An 18,835-nucleotide genomic window follows, 5' to 3' on the forward strand; every position below is an offset into this window, starting at 1 on the left:
AGGTTTCTGAGATTTCCTTTGAGGCTTAGTACATAGTCAGTTTTTGTATTATTCCTGTATGGAAATGTGAAAAGAATGTGTACTCTGTTTGTTGGACTATACATTGTGTGTATATGTGGGAGGTGTGTTTATACATATCTGTATAATTTTGACTGCATGCTCTGCCAGTTTCTGAGTAGTGTATTAATCTTTCATTAGTATTAGTCTTTCTGAGAGGTATATTAATAATTATGGCCTTTTCAGTCTCTCTCTGTATTTTTATCGTTTTTGTGTTTTCTATCTCAAAGCTATGTTACATGGAGCATAAAGTTTCATGATTATTATATCTTTAAGGATAATTATTCTTTAAAATATGAAACATCCTTTTTTCTCTTTTAATGCTGTTTTTTATTCTGTTTTGTTGTTTTGTTTTATGTATGTTGTTTGTCTCTTATAAACAACATACAGTTGAATTTCATTTCAGGTTTTTAAACCAGTCCAGGAATCTGTCTTTTAATAGTTGAATTTAATCCAGCCACATTTATTATGATTACCGATATGTTTGAGCTTATTCTTACCATTTTATCTTGTGATTTCTGTTTACCGTATTTCTGCCTCCTTTTCCATTTGTTAGATTAATGGAGTCTTCCATTAGTGTTTAAGAAATTTTTGTTATATTTCTACTCTTTCAGCCATTTTTTAACATACTAACTCCTACAGAAGACAAACCAGTTAATAAATAAACGCCTTTGTGATTATTTGTAGAAATTTGCTGTGCAACCGAGAGGCTTTTTGTACTCAACCTGAGCCTGCTCTTTTGAATCAAGAAATTTTGCAGTCATTTCTGTAGAACTCCATCTTTAATTCTCCTGTGTATAAATATTGTTTTATGATAATTTGATGTTCCTTTATGCTCCTTAGTTTTTGAAAAATTAGTGATGTTACCAACTAGAAAGCTATTTTTATATAAAATTCTCTTGATATTTGATCCAAACTAATGTGTAAACTGACTTCTGAAATTACTGTAATTTATTTCTTGATTTACATCCATTATTCAATTATGTTTCGCTTCATTTTTAGCTGGCAGCCGATCAAGTTCCCCAGGGAAATTGTTGGGAAGTGGTTACAGTGGCCTTGCTGCGGGTTCCTCGAGAGGCCCACCTGCAACACCCTCTTCAGAAAAACGAAGCAAGATTCCCAGGAGTCAGGGATGTAGCCGAGAAACAAGTCCAAACCGCATAGGATTAGGTGAGAATTCTCAAAGATCTTGAAACACCATTCCCAACCTGGTCATAATTTTGATTATAATCTAATGACTTTGTCTCCTGTGGGAAATAGCTGTTTTTGAACTGAGGATGTCACTTTGCCTGTGTTAAAAAGACATTGCAGTTTGTGCTTTTTACAGATGATAGCAGGTTCAGTTTTCAGTTAGGACTAACAAATATGTGGGGTTTACCTTCACACTGATGGGAAAGAATTACACCATTGTGGGCTTCTGTGGGTTAGAGTCATTTTGCAAAACATTAACCTGGGGGAATGGGAGGGCTTTTTTTCTGCACAGTTTCCTGCACAAGAGCACTGTTGCTTTTTCATTTGTCTTTCAGTGATTAGCAATAAATAGCCATTAACCTATATAAATTTTCAGAAGCAATTTGTAGGGTCCACATTTATTTTGATTTTGCTCTTCTCTAACCCAGTTGCTGAAAATTATCATCACAGAATAGGTGTAGTTGTTACTTTTGACATAATGTTGTTGAAACATAAAAACCAAGAAGAAAACTAGGTATATATAGTGTTTATTTTTGTGTTGTAGTGTTTAGTTTCTTTGTAGTAGGATTTTATATGAATGACTCTCAGCAGCTTAACAGTCTTTTACTCTATTAAAATCTACTTTGTATGCTACCTTTTTAATAAAACGGTTAGAAGTCTTGTGATCTATTGTGAAAAATCTGTGTTCATACTCTTATATTCTCACCTGCTTTCTAAGGGTAAAAACCTACTAATGTGAAATCAGAATACTGTATTCTTTTGTCCTGTTGGCTTACCTTTCTCATTTATTCATTTATCTCCTCAACAACTTTTATTGAATACTGGAATGTTTACTGTGATGTGCTAGGCACATGTTGTCAGACCTTATGATTAGAAGATAAATGCAGTAGATTTAGCTTCTGACTTCAAAGAGCTTGTGGTCTTAGAGGTGAAAATGTAAGACAGTATGACAGATACCCTGGCAGGTGCTCTGGGACCGTAGACCAGGAATGTCTGCCCCAGTGCTCCTAGGTTTCCTGCCAGGGGAACCTTCCCAGAATCGGTCCTGTTTTGATGAGGTGTATAAGGTGGCACTAGGCGGGGTGGGGAGACGAGGCAGAAAGGAGCCTGTGCAGAAACGGTCAGACGAGAGGGAGCGTCGTGCGCCCTGGGACCGCTAGTGGTTTACCTGATGACAGCCGAGGATGTTTGTCACGGTGGGTGGGAGATGGGGGCAGAGGGACTGGTAGGGTCCAGCTCACGAATGTCCTTGAAGGCTTCCCTGAGCTTCGAGAAGGCAGTGGGGGGCAGGTATTTAAGAAGTAGAATCAAAAGGACTTTGGTTTGACCAACATTTCCGAAGCAAGTGAGAAATGTAATCAAGCCGTGGTTTTGTTAAAATGCTGCATGATGCTGACCTTCTGTGGGCATTACGGAACATGGTCTTTGAGCTGACCAGTTATCTGCATCCAGTGATAGCAAGTAATGTGGATACAACCAGAGAAAATATCATGACTGCAATATCTACTGATAAATTTCAGATTTGTTGTTGTCACATACGTGTATTTGGATCTGGTTTTGTTTGGAAAATACATTTGATTTCAAACCTAGGCTTGAGGTTTCAGCTGTCCTTTTCCCACAATTAGTTAAGTTTATAGGATGTTTCTTGGCGATCCTGACTCGTTTCATACTGCTAAAAATTCTTTTCTTTTTTGGGATTTTACTTTTTAAATTTATTAAAGATGCCATTTTTACCTTCTTCTTGAAATTGGGAAATAATCCAACCTCGATTACCTAACATGACTCTAAGACCTGGTAGGCTGTGGTCTTAAGTATGAAGTTTGCATTGTGGATAGTTGGAAAGACAGCATTTAATAAGCCTTTGAAAGAAGTCCTGTGGAACGTCATCCATCAGTAAGAACTAAATAGGAGCCTGTTAACCTTCCAAAGCGTTCTTATTTGAAACATCATTTTGAAGAAAGTTGTTTCCTTGATGCTCGTTAAGGGGATTAGTTGTGGATGGAGCTTTGAGGTCATACATACAGTTCTGATTAAAGAAGATACTTTATTTACATTTTTGCACATTGTGAGAATATACATACACAGATATAAAATATATATGAGTAAAATTCATCTTTCCACGTTTTCCCTCTAGTACCGCTTAGAGATTCCATTTTATGGGGTGTCAGATATGTTAGCATTTTTCTGTAATAGAGTGTATATTTCTTTGATCATTTAGTATATACTGGGTATATGTCTATGTGTCTAAACATTTGGTTCATTGTATAGCAACTTTAAATATAAATATTCAAAAAAAAGTAGGAGCATCTTTTAAGAATATTTTCTATAATCCCCAAACCAGTTAACAGTTTTCATCATAGCTTGGAATTTGCCCTGAGAAATAATAATTTAGTTATCTGCAAATTGTATTTGGTTCAACTATGCCTTTTTTTGTTTGAAATAATATTTCTTAACTAAATTTTCCTGTCTCACCTGTGATAAAGATGATGTCAGAGCTCTTTTTCTGTAGCGTTTAAGGTTTCTTAAGCAAAACAGGATGTAATTCCTGTTGGATAGCTAAGAAACAAAACCCTGCCACGCTCTTCTTTCTGAAATGTATTCCTTCATAAACTGAGCAAATGGAGGAGTGTGTGTGTAGATTGTTTCCTTCTACGTGTGACTTAGGGTAAAGTCACACGAACAGCTGACATCTACAGCAGTCACGTTTTGGAAGTTGCCTTTGGTTCCCTTGTTCTCCCAACTGTCTACTGAAAAGGCTATGAACGCATTGAACTTTCTGCCCCTAACAGTCTGTGGATGTGCATTTAAAGTGTTCTCAGATGATTTTCTGGTTAAATGTGTTTTGGAAAAAATGAAAATTAATAATTCCTTTTAGCTCTTTGTTAGATTAGACTACTGAGAATGTCTAGGCTAGAGAGACGTTTCATGTCTTTAACTTCCGGGAGTTTTCATTGTTCTTCTTGTACTTCTGCTTTTGATAGGAATTCTGGTAGGATCCTTCCTTGAAAGACAAAAGTCAGGAGTTCCCTTAAAACGCTATAAAGGTAGAGTGTCGCTCAAGGAATGAAACCAGTCAGAGGGTTTTCCAGGCTTCCCAGCGTCCCGTGCAGGACTCCAGAACTCCCTGAGAAGCCTGCCTGCTTTTAGGAAGCTCACGCGGCAGGTGTGTTTTATCGTCTCTCCCTCCTCTGCCACCCCTCCTCCAAAACCTGTTCCCACACAGAACGCTCACTCTCGGCACTCAGTACACACACAGGGTGATTCGGTATGTTGTGGTGTAGTTTTGACGCCTAATCAATTAGTCTTTGTAAAAATCGTTAATGTGTATACTTACTTTAAAATCCTCCTTGTAGGTTAGTCTTTGGAAGTGGTGTTGCAAGTAAGGGGGAATTTTTTCCTTTTGTGTTTTAAATTATCCAACATTTGAACTGTTGATTTCACCGCTAAGTGTACTTTAATGAAGTTTGGGGCCAAACCGTGCACAGAATTGGAAACAGAATTCTTTTTCTCCGTGTTCCTACCGGCCATATGTTAAAGAAGGCAGTCGGGAGAGATGGGTGAATGAACGTTCTCTGGGCCAAATACGAGGACGGTAGACCTCGTTAAGAATTATGATTGTTGTTATTTCACATCGCATCTACCTGTTCCTTCTCACGCTCTTCATTGACCTCACAAAGCAAGCTCAACCCCGGGGAGGGAGCAGAGATTCCCCACTGCTGTAACATAGCTGCTAACTTAAAGAAGGGAGTGAGAACTATGTGAAAATTCAGACGTAATCGGGCAAGAGCTCTAAGAAGATGGTCAGCTAAGCATGCCCATGTGTGAAGACCTATCAGGACTGTCCTTACTGCTTTTTGATGATTGTTTTGGAGTGGCCAGTGGAATAACACAAGGTTTTCACGTATGCCTTTCAGCAGGGACCGCAGACGTACCTACGTATGTACCTTATCTCACGGTACCCTTTTCATTTAAATATTGGGGACTCTCTCTCTCTCACCTTCTTAAGTGGAGGCTGAGATCTAGACCGGCTGAGTGGCTGGACCAGTGAGCTAGCATGGAGCTGGAGAGGGCATTTCTACATTAGATGTGGTAGTGGCCCCCCTAAGGACTCCTTTGTAGGTTTTATGCAACTTTTCATTTATTGACGGGGTCAGTAGATACTCCCTAGTTTTTTAAGTTTAATTTAGCACCTGTTGCTTTGGCCTTCATTGTAGGAGCAGGAGGTGTTTAGAATGTTATCAAGAATTGCTTGATAAATTGTCACTACTACTCTGAGTGAAAACTCAGTGCTTCCACGTCACTATAGCAAAATGAAGGAGAATTTAGGAATTCCTAGAGAATTCCAAATGAAGCCCCATTTTGACTGATAGCTGAGATTGCGTTCCTGGGCTTGACTTTGCCTTGCTCGCCAGCACAGACCTGATAAACCTTTGGACATCACTTAGGTCCCTTTAGGGTCTAATTCACCTCTGGTACTGAGCAGAGACCACAATAGGAAGTTGGTTTGGTTTTTCACTTCCATGTTCTTCTAATTCAGGGAGTTTTATGATTCTGGTTTGTAAGACATTCTTGTTACGGTTTGGCCGTATAATAAATCTACCTTTGCTCTGAAATTATAGGCTTTGCTCATTGCAATGTAGTAAACATGGCGGTTTTTACATCAGTGAATCAAGTTTATATTTTCCAAAACTTCTGAGAAAGGCATTTCTGTCTAATCCAGAATTAGTAGATCCTCTCAAGATGGAAATATTTGTTGTTCCCATCAGCTGTCATGTAGGCGGCTACGTGCTTTCAGTTTGCGAAGTTGTTTTTGAGTATTTTGCCAGTACTGCGTTTCTGTTATCTCAAAGTAAGTTGAAAAATAAGAAAATCATGGTCTTTCGTGAGATTTATGGCCAAGTTAGTTATATTAGCCGTTAGGCTGTTCATGGGGTTCTGTCGTCTCAGTGTCCTGTGATGTGAGAAAGTAATTGGCTGTTCTCAGGCCAGTGGATGATCTTTAACCATGACTGTTGGGATTATCAGGCCACCTGGGATGGACTCAGGTGTGAGGCTGGGTGAGTGGAGGTGCTTGGCTAGGGGTGACAGACGGATCTTTTTGGATTCCGTAGAAAACACAGGAATTCATGTCGAGACCAGTGAATGAGGGGTTAGCAGTCCCGATTCTTTATATCTGCACACTGATTTGCAGCAGGCAGGCTCTCTAGCAGGGTCAGTCCTCACGACTTCTCTTTGTAAAGAAGGCCAGGCTGGGGGAAGTGAACAGTCTTCCTTTTAATTAGGTAAGTTCCTGGAGTTCAGTGACCAGAGCCTTTATTCTGTTTTTAATCCAAATTAAAGTATCTTTCTAAGGACCCAGTGCATATGAAAATGACTGTGGCCTTTTATTATCCTCTCGGGGAGGAGTGTGGTGAAACCATAGAAACTGATCATTTCCAGAAGACTTTGGATCTCGTATATTCTGATCCAGTTTGCTCTATTGGAGAGCTTTCTATTCCATTTCTTACCTTTAGGTGTTATTTCACCTTCCTACTGAAATGCCCAGCTTTGTGAGGCCGTGGGCAGGTCCAGCTTTGCCCGCCCCCTCCTGTCGTTGGCCCGTCAGTCAGTGAGGCCCGAGCAGGGGCAGGCGCGGGCCGTGTCGCGATTACGTGAACGGAATGTGACTGACCATGTGTGAGTTTCTCTGTCTTCATTAAACTTGTTCCCCTCCTCTGAAACCCCTCATGCCGCACGCTAGCACGGAGCAGCCGTATCCCTCGACCCAGCATGAGTCAAGGGTGCAGCCGCGATGCCAGCCGTGAGAGCAGCCGCGATACGAGCCCCGCTCGGGGCTTCCCTCCGCTCGGTGAGTACCCGCCGGCCTGGCTGCTGGGGCTCCTCCCGCCCCGCCGGGCCCAGCCGCCTGCCTCTGTCCCCCGCCGCTGTCCCGTGGGCCTCTCCGCTCCCGTCCTCTTCCCGAGCCTCCCTTCCTGTCCCCTCTGCATGCTCGGATTCTGGCAGTTCCCAGTTTTCACATATCAGGGGAAGAAAGCACCCCTTCGCTCTGTACTGTTGTCGCTTAGGACCACTTGCTCCGGGCAAGCCCGTCTGCGAGGTCGCTGCCAGCGTGGGGCGCAGCTCAGCCAGGGACCATTGCTGCTTAAGAGCTGAGCGCGCCCGAAGTGTCTCCGTACTCAGTGAATCTCTGCAACCTGTTTTGAATTTCACCAGGGATCAGCCCATGCGTGATTCACTTCAGAGAAGGAAAAAAAAAAAAAAGTATAATCATGATAACATTTAGGAAACTAAGCGCGTGCTCCGTTTGGGGGTGAGCACATTAATCGAAAAAGCAGCATGAATATTAGCTCTCGTTCTGTTAAACGAGTCACTTCAAAGCTTTCTTTAAAGCAGTCTGCAAATTGCTTTTGGATAAACGGCCTAAGTGTACAGCACAATGCAAAACCTTGATGTTCACTGTTAATTATTAAGATACTTTTCATTCTTCCTGGGCTCAACAGGCTGTTTAATGTTTGTGATCCGGTGCCACCCCAGGACAAAAAATTTACAATGTTTGGTGGCCATGGTAAATGGTAATATTGTACCTCTGATCACCAGTTCGGTGTCAGTTGGGGCTGCTTGTCTGACACACGCCCCCCGTTTCAGTTTTCCTTACAGCTAGAATTTGTACTTTAACAATTTCTAGTATTCAAGAAAAACAAGACCTAAAGAGAAACATTTATCCTTTATAGAATATTGAATTTACATTTTCTATTTCGTTTTAATAGTCTTGCCTTTCTCTAAAATGGACATATACCTTTTTACCTAATGCAAATTATTAATCCCCGAAGACATCTATCAACACATACTTTCACACACACACACATACACAAAAGAAAAGAAATGTTTTGTATTCTTCAGTAATTGTGTTTTAGTTCTTGGGCGTATTAAGTGCTGTACAGCTGTGTATTTTCCTCATGATAAGCATGGCAGGTAGAAGTCACGTTATACCGGTAGGGCCTAGGCCTGAAGTTATTCTCTGGAACTGTGGACTGCAGCAGTCTGTTATTTTGACTCTAATTATGAAACGGGTCTTTCCAATATAAAAATGTCACTCTGGAAGATGGATGTTACAGCAAAAGCGTAAGGTTTTAATATTTGCCACTATCTCCTTCTAATGTCGTACACTCCTTCCCAGTATCTTTTCTCCCCCGATTAGTATCAGTACTCAGAATCTAGACCTGTTTCTTCATGACCACTGTCCCTCGTGGCGTTCTCAGAAAGAGCAGGCGGACAGATGCAGGGCCCTCTAGACGATCACCTGACTTGGTGAGGAGATACCTTTGTGAGGTATCCTACCTGATGGGCATGAGGGCCTGAGTGGGGCAGCTCACCTGGTCCCTGCCAGCTCTTCCACAGCAGTCCACAGCATTAGATCAGAATCCTCAAAAATCCGGGGCAGCAAGGGTGATTTTTTTTCTGAGTGAACTGGTGGTTTTTCCTTTTAAGTTAAGGCTGTGTATCTATGCATCCTTGTTCACGATTTGACCTTCGAAATAACCTGTTCTATAAGTGAACAGTTCAGTCTGGTTCTTGGTTATCTTGCCTCTTAGAGTTCAGTGTTTTTATTTCACATGTACACTGCTGTTTTTGTTCCTGTCCATGGAAGCAGCCTTTGTGACCCAGCATGTGGTCTGTGGACCAGGCAAGGTGTGCTCGATTCTTGAGGTCCTGATTGGACCCTGAGGAGCTGAGGGATCCAGTCTGATTTCCACTGAAGTATTTTGGTAACAGCCCGGGTTGTGGACGTGTGTCATTGCTGCTACCACAGCTGAAGCTGTGGCTGCAGACATCTCCCCTTCTCACAAGGTCTGGCACCAGCGTGGTCTTCTGTGTGGTCAGGGCAGGAGTTCACATCATTTCAGCTCGGTTTTTAGACGATGACTTTTTTTCTTTCTTGTTGGGTTAAATCTGTTCATAAAACTGCTGTCCAGCAAGAACAGCACCAGTGCCCACGTGTCCCTGGCACCGTGCTGAGTGGTCAGTGGGCATATAACCCTTGCGGGTCCTCTTCAGCCTCTGGGACAGGTATCGTCGTCCCTCTTGTCTGGATGAGAAAACCAAGACCTGGGGAGAGGAGGCCACTTTCCCAAGGCCACGTGGGTCTGACTTCAGACACCTGAGGTGTCTTTCATTGGTTCCTCCGAAATGTGCTAACTGCTTTCTGAGCCCTCTCCAGGCTCAGGTACAGAGAAAGTGCTTGGCCACATTTCTGAGTCGGGATTTCCAGGTGTGGCGATGGCACCTGGGAATTCATGGATAAGTCCCAAAGGTTGCTGCCCCCTGGGGAGCCTCCTGCGCTCTTCGAAGAGTGTGATGTTTCCTTCTTATTCTCATTCACTTTAATGTTCATTTCCTACCCCCTTCATAAGTCAGTGAGATTTTGCATTAGTGCCCCTTTGAATCAACTTACGTAGCCAACCTTCACTTTTTAAAAGAAAAGGACAGAAGTAATTCTGTTTCAGTGACTACATATTGGGTTTGAGCTTGCATTTTTCTTAAGAAGTTATTTTGGACCATTTTAATGGTATGAATACATAGTGACAGTGACAGCTTTTAGGTGAGATTAAGGCTCTAGGAGTCTGCTGTCAATGAGGCTTTGACGTAAGCGGGTCCACCTTGGATTCCATTGTGGGACGTTCACTTGAGAACGTGACAGAGGACTTGTTACGTGACGGATTTGCTGTAGAATATTCTGTTGAAACAGAACCAAAGGACGACTTTATAAGGAAACTTCAGATCAGGTGTTGCTTAAACATGGTTTCCAGTTTAAACTATCAGGATATGATACCATTGTGCTTGTACAAGAAATGAATAGTTTGCTTCACTCTAACAAAGTGTTTTGCCAGTTTCCTTATTTAAGGAAAGTGATTGTTTTGTAATACCTGTTTTAGAGCTTGCTGACTTAGTTTTGTGTATCTCGAGGAATTAGGGATTTTCTTTTTCTTTCGCATGCTAGTAAAAATTTGTCCTTACTGACCAGGTAACCTTTGCTGTTCAGTACCCCTTATCCCGCAGATATGCACATTTCACAAGGTGACATGAGCTTAAGTAAATAAAATTGTATTGAAGAGTTTGGGGTTTTGCCATTTCATGACTAAGCATGTAAATGTGGGAGGATTCTGGACTCTGGCACTGCTTAGTGTCACTCTGTGAAACCTATGAACTCTCTGTGCTACAGTCACCGTGTTCTTTCTAAGTAATGATAGAAGCATGTTATCTTTTTTTTTTCGTTTTGGCACTCGGGTCAATAAATTCAGGTTTGGACCCAAGCCTATATTTCATAACTGTTTCTAAAAGTTATTCTCTCCACACGAGGATGGAGTTTGGCATATCTTTCTCAGACTGATGAATTGATGTGATTATTATGAGTACTTGCTAGCAAAATAATATTTATTAACCAGCACTGCTGCTGTTAACCACCACGGTTTATTCTGTGCCTGGCAGCGTTTCAAGTGTTTGATGTATAGTCTCTCCTAATTCTCTTAACTCCCAAGAGGAGGGTACCCTTGTTGGCCCCATTTCACAGATGGGGAACTGAGACACAGAGGGGTTTAGTACTTTGCCCAAGGCCCACACAGCTAGTTGAGATCTGACCAGGACTTGCCCCCCATGTGTCACGGAGCTGGTGCTCATAACCAGAGGCCTGCAAATGCCTCTCCAAGGAAGGCTGTTAAACTTATTACAGCCAACTTTCCAACAGTTAAAACAGTGAGTTCATTAATCATTAGGATATTTCTGCAACAGAACAGCACACATGTTGACTAGGGAAAATGGAATTCAGTTGTTGAGCCCCCTTTTTTTTTTCTTTTTAGTTGATTTATTTTTTAATCTGTGAAGCATAAAGTATTTTATTTCTTTTTTATTGAAGTATAGTTGATGTACAACATTGTGTTAATTTCTGCTGTACAGCAGAGTGATTCAGTTATACATACATACGTTCTTTTTCATGTCCTTTTCCATGATGGTTTGTCACAGTATATTGAATGGAGTTCCCTGTGCTCCACAGTGGGACCTTGTTGTGTATCCATCCTGTATATGAAAGCCCCCTTTTTGTGACTTCATTCTGTGTCTGTTGAGAGAACGTCGTGAACTTCTCCGCTTCTGTTTCTGGTGCATGGTCGCGTGTGCATCGCATCCTGACGGGAGGCGTGGCCCATCCTGCTGCTCCGCCCCCTCGGCGCGCCCCCGGCGTCCTTCCCGTGCCCAGTCCGTGGTGGCGACGGCGGCGCCCGGCGGCAGCGTGCACCCGGGGCGGGGCCGCGGGGTGCACAGGCAGCCCTCCCCCTGCGCCAGCGCCCCGCGTGCAGCCCGGGCATTGGCGCTCGCTGTCCATTCGCACCCCACACCATCTCTTTCCGTGAGGAAACACGGCCGCGTTGGGAGCGGCCCCACGTTCCCTCCGGCCTGTGGCCGCTGCTGTCTCGGGTTCTCGTGTGTTAACCCTGTGGGTGTTGCCGTTCCTTTTACCTGCAGCCTCTCGACGTCATTCCAGGTCCACTAGTGCTCTCGCCACGGCTGACTCTGTTGGGCAGTCAGGTGAACACGCGCTCATGCATGCCATGCCTGTCCACGCTCATTGTCACATCTGTTCCCATCAGTGTCCGGTCGCACTCGGCATGTATGCACCTCATATTTTCTTTCCCCCCACGATGTGCTTCTATTTTTTTTTTTAAGTTGTTGAATGTTTATGGTCCTGTTAATAGGCCGTAGATGCTTTGTAGCCTGTTTGAAGACATCATTTCTCCAGTGTTCGTACTTATGTTAAAACAAAACAAAACAAAAGGATGGGGAAGCACTTCTGCCCCTCCTTTCACTCCCTCCCCCAGGAAAACAGCAGCCCCAGATAGGTGTCCTGAAGGGTCCCTCGGAGGAAATGGGGTGTGGACGTCATCCAGCAGAGGCTTTCGTCTCTCAGTCTCAGCTCCCAATAAAGTGGTGTCTGTTAATGCTAGTTGCTACCGTCCGGTTCTAATTACTTGGAGGTACTATTTAGTGACCAGATGTTCCAGATTATAGCAAATCTCATTTCATATGTATTGAAGGAAATGGATTGTCCTAAAGCTTTTATGGAAAAACAAATCATGATTAGGATAATCAAGTCAGGCCAAAGGTAGCCTTTGCAGCCTGCAGACCCGAAACACTCCATCTCAGCCCCATTATAACAATACCCCAAATGCCCTGGTTAGCCACTGGGGCAGAAAGTGAGCGTACAATAATGCATCAGTTTGCTGGATTTAACTGGCATCATTTTGGTACGCTAATAATCCCTAATGACTGTAGTTTATCAACTGAGTACAAGGCACAATCTATTAAATCAGACTGTTGATGGTGACAACTGTGACCAATTTACTGAGTTAGTGTCTCTGTTTTTCCTCTAAATGAAGCCACCTATGCATTTTATTATGTATTCTCTGATTAGGATATTCCCCTGAAGATTATGGGCCTGACTGAGGGCACAGTCATATATATCCATCTCCTGGAAACTGGACAGTACCAGAGAGAACGCAGAGTAGATTTTGGTCTGGCGAAAACAAAAGGCTTATAAATTTTCTTAGGTCCAGACAAACATTTCCCCTTAAGATTTGAAATTCAGTTATCTACAATGTATATCAAATGATCTGCAGTCACTGTGTATGGCAAAGCTGTATGCCTCTGGGAAGCACAAAATAATTGCTTTGTTCTTACAGTTTTAATTTTGTGTCTGAAAAAATCAGTATTATCCCTGGAGCAAGAATTGCTGGCATGAGACCTACTTTTTTTTTTTTTTTTTTTAAGATTCTGTTTTATTTATGTTTATGCTGGGTAATTTTTAAATGGCTTATAACTGAATTACTTCATTCTGTTACTCATAAATCCCTTACTATCTACCCTTTTTTAATGGAAAAAAAAGAGACTTGAACAAAGATCATTTATAAAACTATGTGCATAATAAATCTCAAATTTATAATGTTATTTCAGGTGATGATTTATATTCGAGAGAGAGAGAATTGTTTTGTGGTCTTTTTTTAGTTTATTTGGCACATTAAATCACCTTTTAAACATACACGTAATGGTGAAATTCAGTACAAGCAACAAGTGCGTTAAAAAAGGGGATAGTATAACATACAATTTTTGTTTCCCTCTGAAAATTCATAACTATATAGCTTTTGATTAGCAGTGTTTAAATCTTTTTCCCCTTTCTGTGGCAGTGGAAGGTATAACGTTTCAAAGCTGACAATTTAAAAAAGCTAAATAACACTTCACTTTTTTAGAGCTCCCCAGTTTGTAGATGATGTCTTGTTACCTGCCCAAAATTTTAAATATATCATTGTATAGGAAAGATCAATTATGTAAAACAGACATTAGCTTTCTTTGATTATTTTTTTTTCTAAATGCTTCATTACTAGAATATGGCACATGCAGAGATTTTCCTTGTCCAAACAGTGTCTTATTTGTTAACAAAGAGAAAACATTTTTAATCTTAACATTTTTCTTCCAAAGGTTGATTATACATTAGCATTTTAAATAAGAACCTTTTACCGGACTGCTTTGTCTTGAGCTGCCACGGCTGTGAGCAGCAAGGCCTCACAAGGGCAGTGAGTCCCAAGTAATCTCAGCACTTCTTAAGGAAGGCTGCTCAGCTAACGGAATGGGACTTCTAAAAGTTAGTCTTTCTGGATTCGGCGCTTTCACTGCCATGGGCCAGGGTTCAATCCCTGGTTGGGGAACTAGGATCCCGCAAGCCGTGCGGCCAAAAAAAAATTAAAAAGTTAGTTTTTATTGTCCGCGCTTGTAAACAGGCATAGAATAGCTGTTTGAACTGCTAAAGTCGGGAATTTTTTTGCATTCTGTCCATTTGGTTGACACGTATAAAGATTATCCTTTAAAAATCCTTTGAGGGACTCAGGAGAAATTTATATTATCTGAATGATTAATGTTTTGCAGCGAAGATACTAGCTTTTCGTGGTGAAGATTAAAGAATTTTAATAAACTGATATTTAAATAGCCTTTGGTGACACAGGCATCATGATGAACAAATACCTAATATTAATTGAGCTTGATAACTGTTAAACAGTGGAGACACTAATGAAAATTTGCACAGAGATCAGTTTAATACATTTGTTTCAAATTTTAACTTTTTATTACACATTGCGTTAGAACTCATTGATCAAACCGTGAAGCTTTCTAATTAGTTTGACCAAATATCAGGGCCGCTAGCCTTTAGAGAGAATGCTGTATACATGAAAAGACTACCCTCATGGCCCAGCCACCTTGTATAATAAGGTCCCCCCCCCATGTCTCAACACTTTTCAAAAATAGACTGTCATTAAAGAACCGTTTCAGTTGTCAGGATGCTTTTTGGCACGATCGTATTAAATGTGAACAGTGTAACCTCTGCCACTGATAATAAGCAGGTCAGGTGTAGTTGAAACTACACGTCAGGTGCAGTGAAAATTGGCTAGAGATGCTTCCGCCCTCTGTCCAGTAAGTGGGACGAGGCAGGAGCCGTCGCAAAGAAATGAAAACACGTGAGTTAAAGTGACACATCTTTTGCTTTTGTTTTTTAACTAGACCGGTTTGGGCTCGGCCAGGCAGGAAGAATACCTGGCTCTGTGAATGCCATGCGGGTTCTGAGCACCAGTGCAGATCTGGAAGCTGCTGTTGCTGATGCTTTGGTAAGAGGCACGACGTGTGTGGAGTCTCTTTGAATTACTCACCTGCGTTTTCCTCTGTCTTAACAGGAAGTAGTCTCCAAACCAGGTCACTAAATCAGCTTTGACACTCTTTAAACTGTGTAAATTTGTATTATTGTTCATTTCTTCTTAAACTGTGAACTCTGTACGTACGTGAAAACTGGCCTTACAAGACACATTAGCATCAAGTACGTCTTCTGTGCTCCTCAGTGTCAACGAAGTTGTGATGACATCAGGCTTCTCTGATGTCATTGGGCTTCTTCTTTTCCTTTTTTATCTTTTTTTTTTTTTTCCCCAGCATTTCCTTTATTCCCTTCTATTGCTTCTGTTGCTTTACAGGCTTTGATGGCATAGCCTAAGCATATCATTGTATAACAGTAGGTCACAGCGTTTGTGGTTTGAAAATCTTGCGTTGATTCCATTTCCCTCACTAGTTGTTCCATATGATTTTATGTTTGTTTGTTTAAATGAGTCCTTAAGTCATGGTTTATGGCAACGTTCCCAGATTTTAAGGTGAACTCTCTGAGGGTATGAAGCACCAGTGGAGCGTGCTTTTGCATTGTTATAATGTAATGTCTAAAAAAGCAACATAAAGCGATTAGAAGTCCTTGAACTTGTGGTTATAGCAAAAAATTCCTAAGTAGAATCAGCCTGTGGTCAAACTGCCTTTTAAAGATGCATTTCAGCTGGTAGTAACACAGCCTCTTGTACTTTCTGGTTTATGTGCTCAGCATTTAAAATGGACATTCTTTAGAACTGCCTGATCTCTGGTCTTGCTTGTACTGTTTTAAGACTTGTTCTCTTCTAATGAACAAAGGTAATACCCTGCTTTCAGACCCTGAGGTTTTAAATCAAGCCCTGTTTCATCCAATCAAAACTTTATAGCATGTGGCCACAGTGATCAGACCCCTGAGGTTTTAAATCCAGCCGTGTTTCATCCGATCAAAACTTTCTAGTGTGTGGCTATAGGATCAGACCCTGAGGTTTTAAATCCAGCCGTGTTTCATCCAGTCAGAACTTTATAGCGTGTGGCCACAGTGATTCCAACTCTCATCCCTCCCGGCCCTCTGTCATTTATTCCTACTCAGCCAGATTTCTCTGGCAAGCATCTGTGAGCAAGCAGTTTTCCGCTCTCCTCATGGTTTCACGGTGAGGGCTGCCCGGCCAGCTCTGTTCCTCAGCCTTGTGTGTAGCAGGGCTTTTTCTGGCAGATACTGGAGTTCAGGATAATTGCTTTAAGCAGGACTTTAACTTAAGAGTCACGAGGTGGCACACAATTGTGTGAAGCGGTTCTTCCTTCCAAGTTGCAGCATTTGGAATCTGTTTCTTACTTATTCCGGGACTTGAAGGAGTGGGGGCCAGAGGGGTGAGAAGTGATGGATGCGCAAAGCCCTCGGTGAGACAGCACTTCGGTGTGGGGGGGAGGGGTACAGTGCCCAGAGTGCCAGGGGGCAGAGCAGGACTGGAGAGTCTGGGCTTTGCCTTCACCTGACTTGGGCTTTTCTCTGAGCTCCGGCTCCCCTTACACCCCCGCTGCCCTCACTACTACGTTTTGTCCAGACTGCTTGGTCTCTGCAAGTGACCTGCTTCAGAAGAGACAGCGCCGGGATGGTACACAGTCCTTGCTCGCAGAAAAGAAGTCCCGGGGCAGCATCTGTCCTAGGAGCAGGTGACAGAGTTAATAGCGACATTAGGGATATACCTCAGTGCTATGGGGAGAGTTTCAGCAGAGAATTCCAGCAGATACCGGAAGGTCTCGTAAGAGGTGTAGGAGGGTTAGGAAATGCCATTGTGAAAGCGTTCTTTGTTATTTGCTTGACACGAATCGCTTGCTAACCTGTATTTTTGGTTTGCTAAGATATGTTCTGCTGTACACTTTTGTTGCAAGAACGATCCCCACATACGCTTCTGACATAATTCTCTATGCTTTTTCCCCATCCTTCAATATTTTCCTGCCTACAGCTGTTAGGAGACTCCAGGAGCAAGGTACCAGTGCTTTAACTTTTGTTTTATGTTTGGTTTTTTTTTTCTTTTTTTTTCTGTTGAGTATATTTCCTTTAGGAGCTGGTAAAAGCAACAAAAAAAGCAGCATAGTATAGAAATTCTGTTCTGAATTGTGATTTTGTGGAAACTCGCGACGCTGTTGCTAGTGATGGAACTGGTCATCTCTCACATTTGCCTCAGTGGTGTTTTCGAATATCAAGCTCTGCCCCTTTTCCTACTAGTGTTTCATTTTAGTTATTAACCTAGTTTGTGTCTCCTCTTATGTCGTTATTATTTCATGAATGGACACATTCAACATTTTTCTTATCTTAGGAATCTAGTTGATGTGTAAGTGAGATGACCATATAATTATCACCCTACCAAGGATACTTTTGAGAGTGAGAGAGGGTGCTGTTAATAATTATGCTGGGACAGTAAGTGGAAGGCAGAACTGTCCTGGCATACAAGTCACATTCCTAGAAAATCACATCGGTGCAATTTAAGCCAGTAGCTATTTGTTTTTCTCTTAGAGAAACCGTATTTTATAAGTTTTATCTATTTTATGTAGCTGTTGCTAAATTATGTAGGGATTTAACTTACAGTTTTACATTCAGAGGTAAGAGAAATGAATGACACGGGTATTCTAGTCTACAGGAGGACTATTAGTGTTGTAAAACTTTAAGTCCTTAATAAAAATGGTTTAGATCATTTAGGAATCCTTTTATGTAGGACACTCTGCCCCTGACATTGCAGTGCCAGACGTTCTCAAGGAAGCATGAATATTCAAACGAGTTTACTCACAGACCCTGCTCAAGATAGATTGCTTTTGATTGGGAAGGGGCTGTTGGGCGCTCATACTTACAGCGCTTCAGGTGCCAAGCCAGGCTGTTTAACATGTAATTCCACTTAATCCTGACAACAAGCCTGTGGGAAGGGTAATAATCACTGTCATCTCAAAGATGGGGAAACTGAAGCAGACAGATGAGGAGGCTTTCTGAAGTCACACAGCCAGTCTGTCTTACTGAGAAGGCCCCACACCGTGCTAGAGATCATGCTCTTTCCTCCCTGCTGTGGGTTGCCCTGCTTGTTACTCACCCGACGTCTGCTTTTCTGTGTTTACTCCCCTCATCTGTAAGCGCAGGGAGAGGGCGGTGCATGCGCCTGTGTGTGTGTGTGTGTCTGCGTTTAGCGCTTTGTCGTTGGTTTTGTTTGGTGAGACTCACGTCACCTGTCCTTGGATCTGGCAGAAGAAGCCCGTGAGGAGGAGGTATGAGCCGTACGGGATGTATTCTGACGACGACGCCAACAGCGACGCGTCCAGCGTGTGCTCCGAGCGCTCGTACAGCTCCCGGAACGGGGGCGTCCCCCACTACCTGCGCCAGACCGAGGATGTGGCCGAGGTGCTCAACCACTGCGCCAGCTCCAACTGGTCCGAGCGCAAGGAGGGGCTCCTGGGCCTGCAGAACCTGCTGAAGAGCCAGAGGACGCTGAGGTGAGGGCCGGGGGCCAGGCTGGTGAGCTCAGGCCGCGGCCCGTGGTGCGCTCCCGGGGCCTTGCCCGGGCTCCCGTCGTCTTGGGACTTCTTACGGAATTCCAGCCGCTGGGGCAGGTGCTAAAGGCGCTGGGAGGGCTGAGTCGTGGGCCTTGCCTTCCGGAGAACTTGACATATCCGGCAAACACTTTGTAACTGATTAGGTTTAGAAAGCATTTGGTTCCTTATGGCTTACACTCGTCTATTAGGTGTTATTTGAGAAATCTCGGTACAGTTTGCAATTTAGGTCAAAAGTAAAACAAGTCTGCAGGTTGGTATGGTTTATTACACTTTAGAGTCATGGATAAAATGATACCAGCCTCAGTCTAAAATGTTTTGATACACATAGGCGTAGGTA

The 18,835-nt window shown here is 42.6% G+C and overlaps 1 protein-coding gene across 11 annotated transcripts in view; it reads left to right on the top strand.

Moving 5' to 3' along the window:
• CLASP1 (cytoplasmic linker associated protein 1) overlaps positions 1-18,835 on the top strand; it is a 263,250-nt gene that overhangs the window by 179,115 nt on the left and 65,300 nt on the right. For 6 of the 11 annotated variants that reach the window (XM_036857233.1, XM_036857234.1, XM_036857232.1 and 3 more), the window contains 6 exons: positions 1,060-1,227; positions 6,989-7,096; positions 11,764-11,826; positions 14,842-14,945; positions 16,926-16,949; positions 18,194-18,438. In XM_036857233.1, coding sequence (XP_036713128.1) covers positions 1,060-1,227; positions 6,989-7,096; positions 11,764-11,826; positions 14,842-14,945; positions 16,926-16,949; positions 18,194-18,438 — 712 coding nt within the window. The remainder of the gene's footprint in view (positions 1-1,059; positions 1,228-6,988; positions 7,097-11,763; positions 11,827-14,841; positions 14,946-16,925; positions 16,950-18,193; positions 18,439-18,835) is intronic. The other 5 variants (XM_036857237.1, XM_036857238.1, XM_036857236.1 and 2 more) reach the window with 2 other exon arrangements.

Source organism: Balaenoptera musculus, chromosome 7 (genome assembly GCF_009873245.2).
Source record: "Balaenoptera musculus isolate JJ_BM4_2016_0621 chromosome 7, mBalMus1.pri.v3, whole genome shotgun sequence".
Classification (NCBI taxonomy): Eukaryota; Metazoa; Chordata; class Mammalia; order Artiodactyla; family Balaenopteridae; genus Balaenoptera; species Balaenoptera musculus.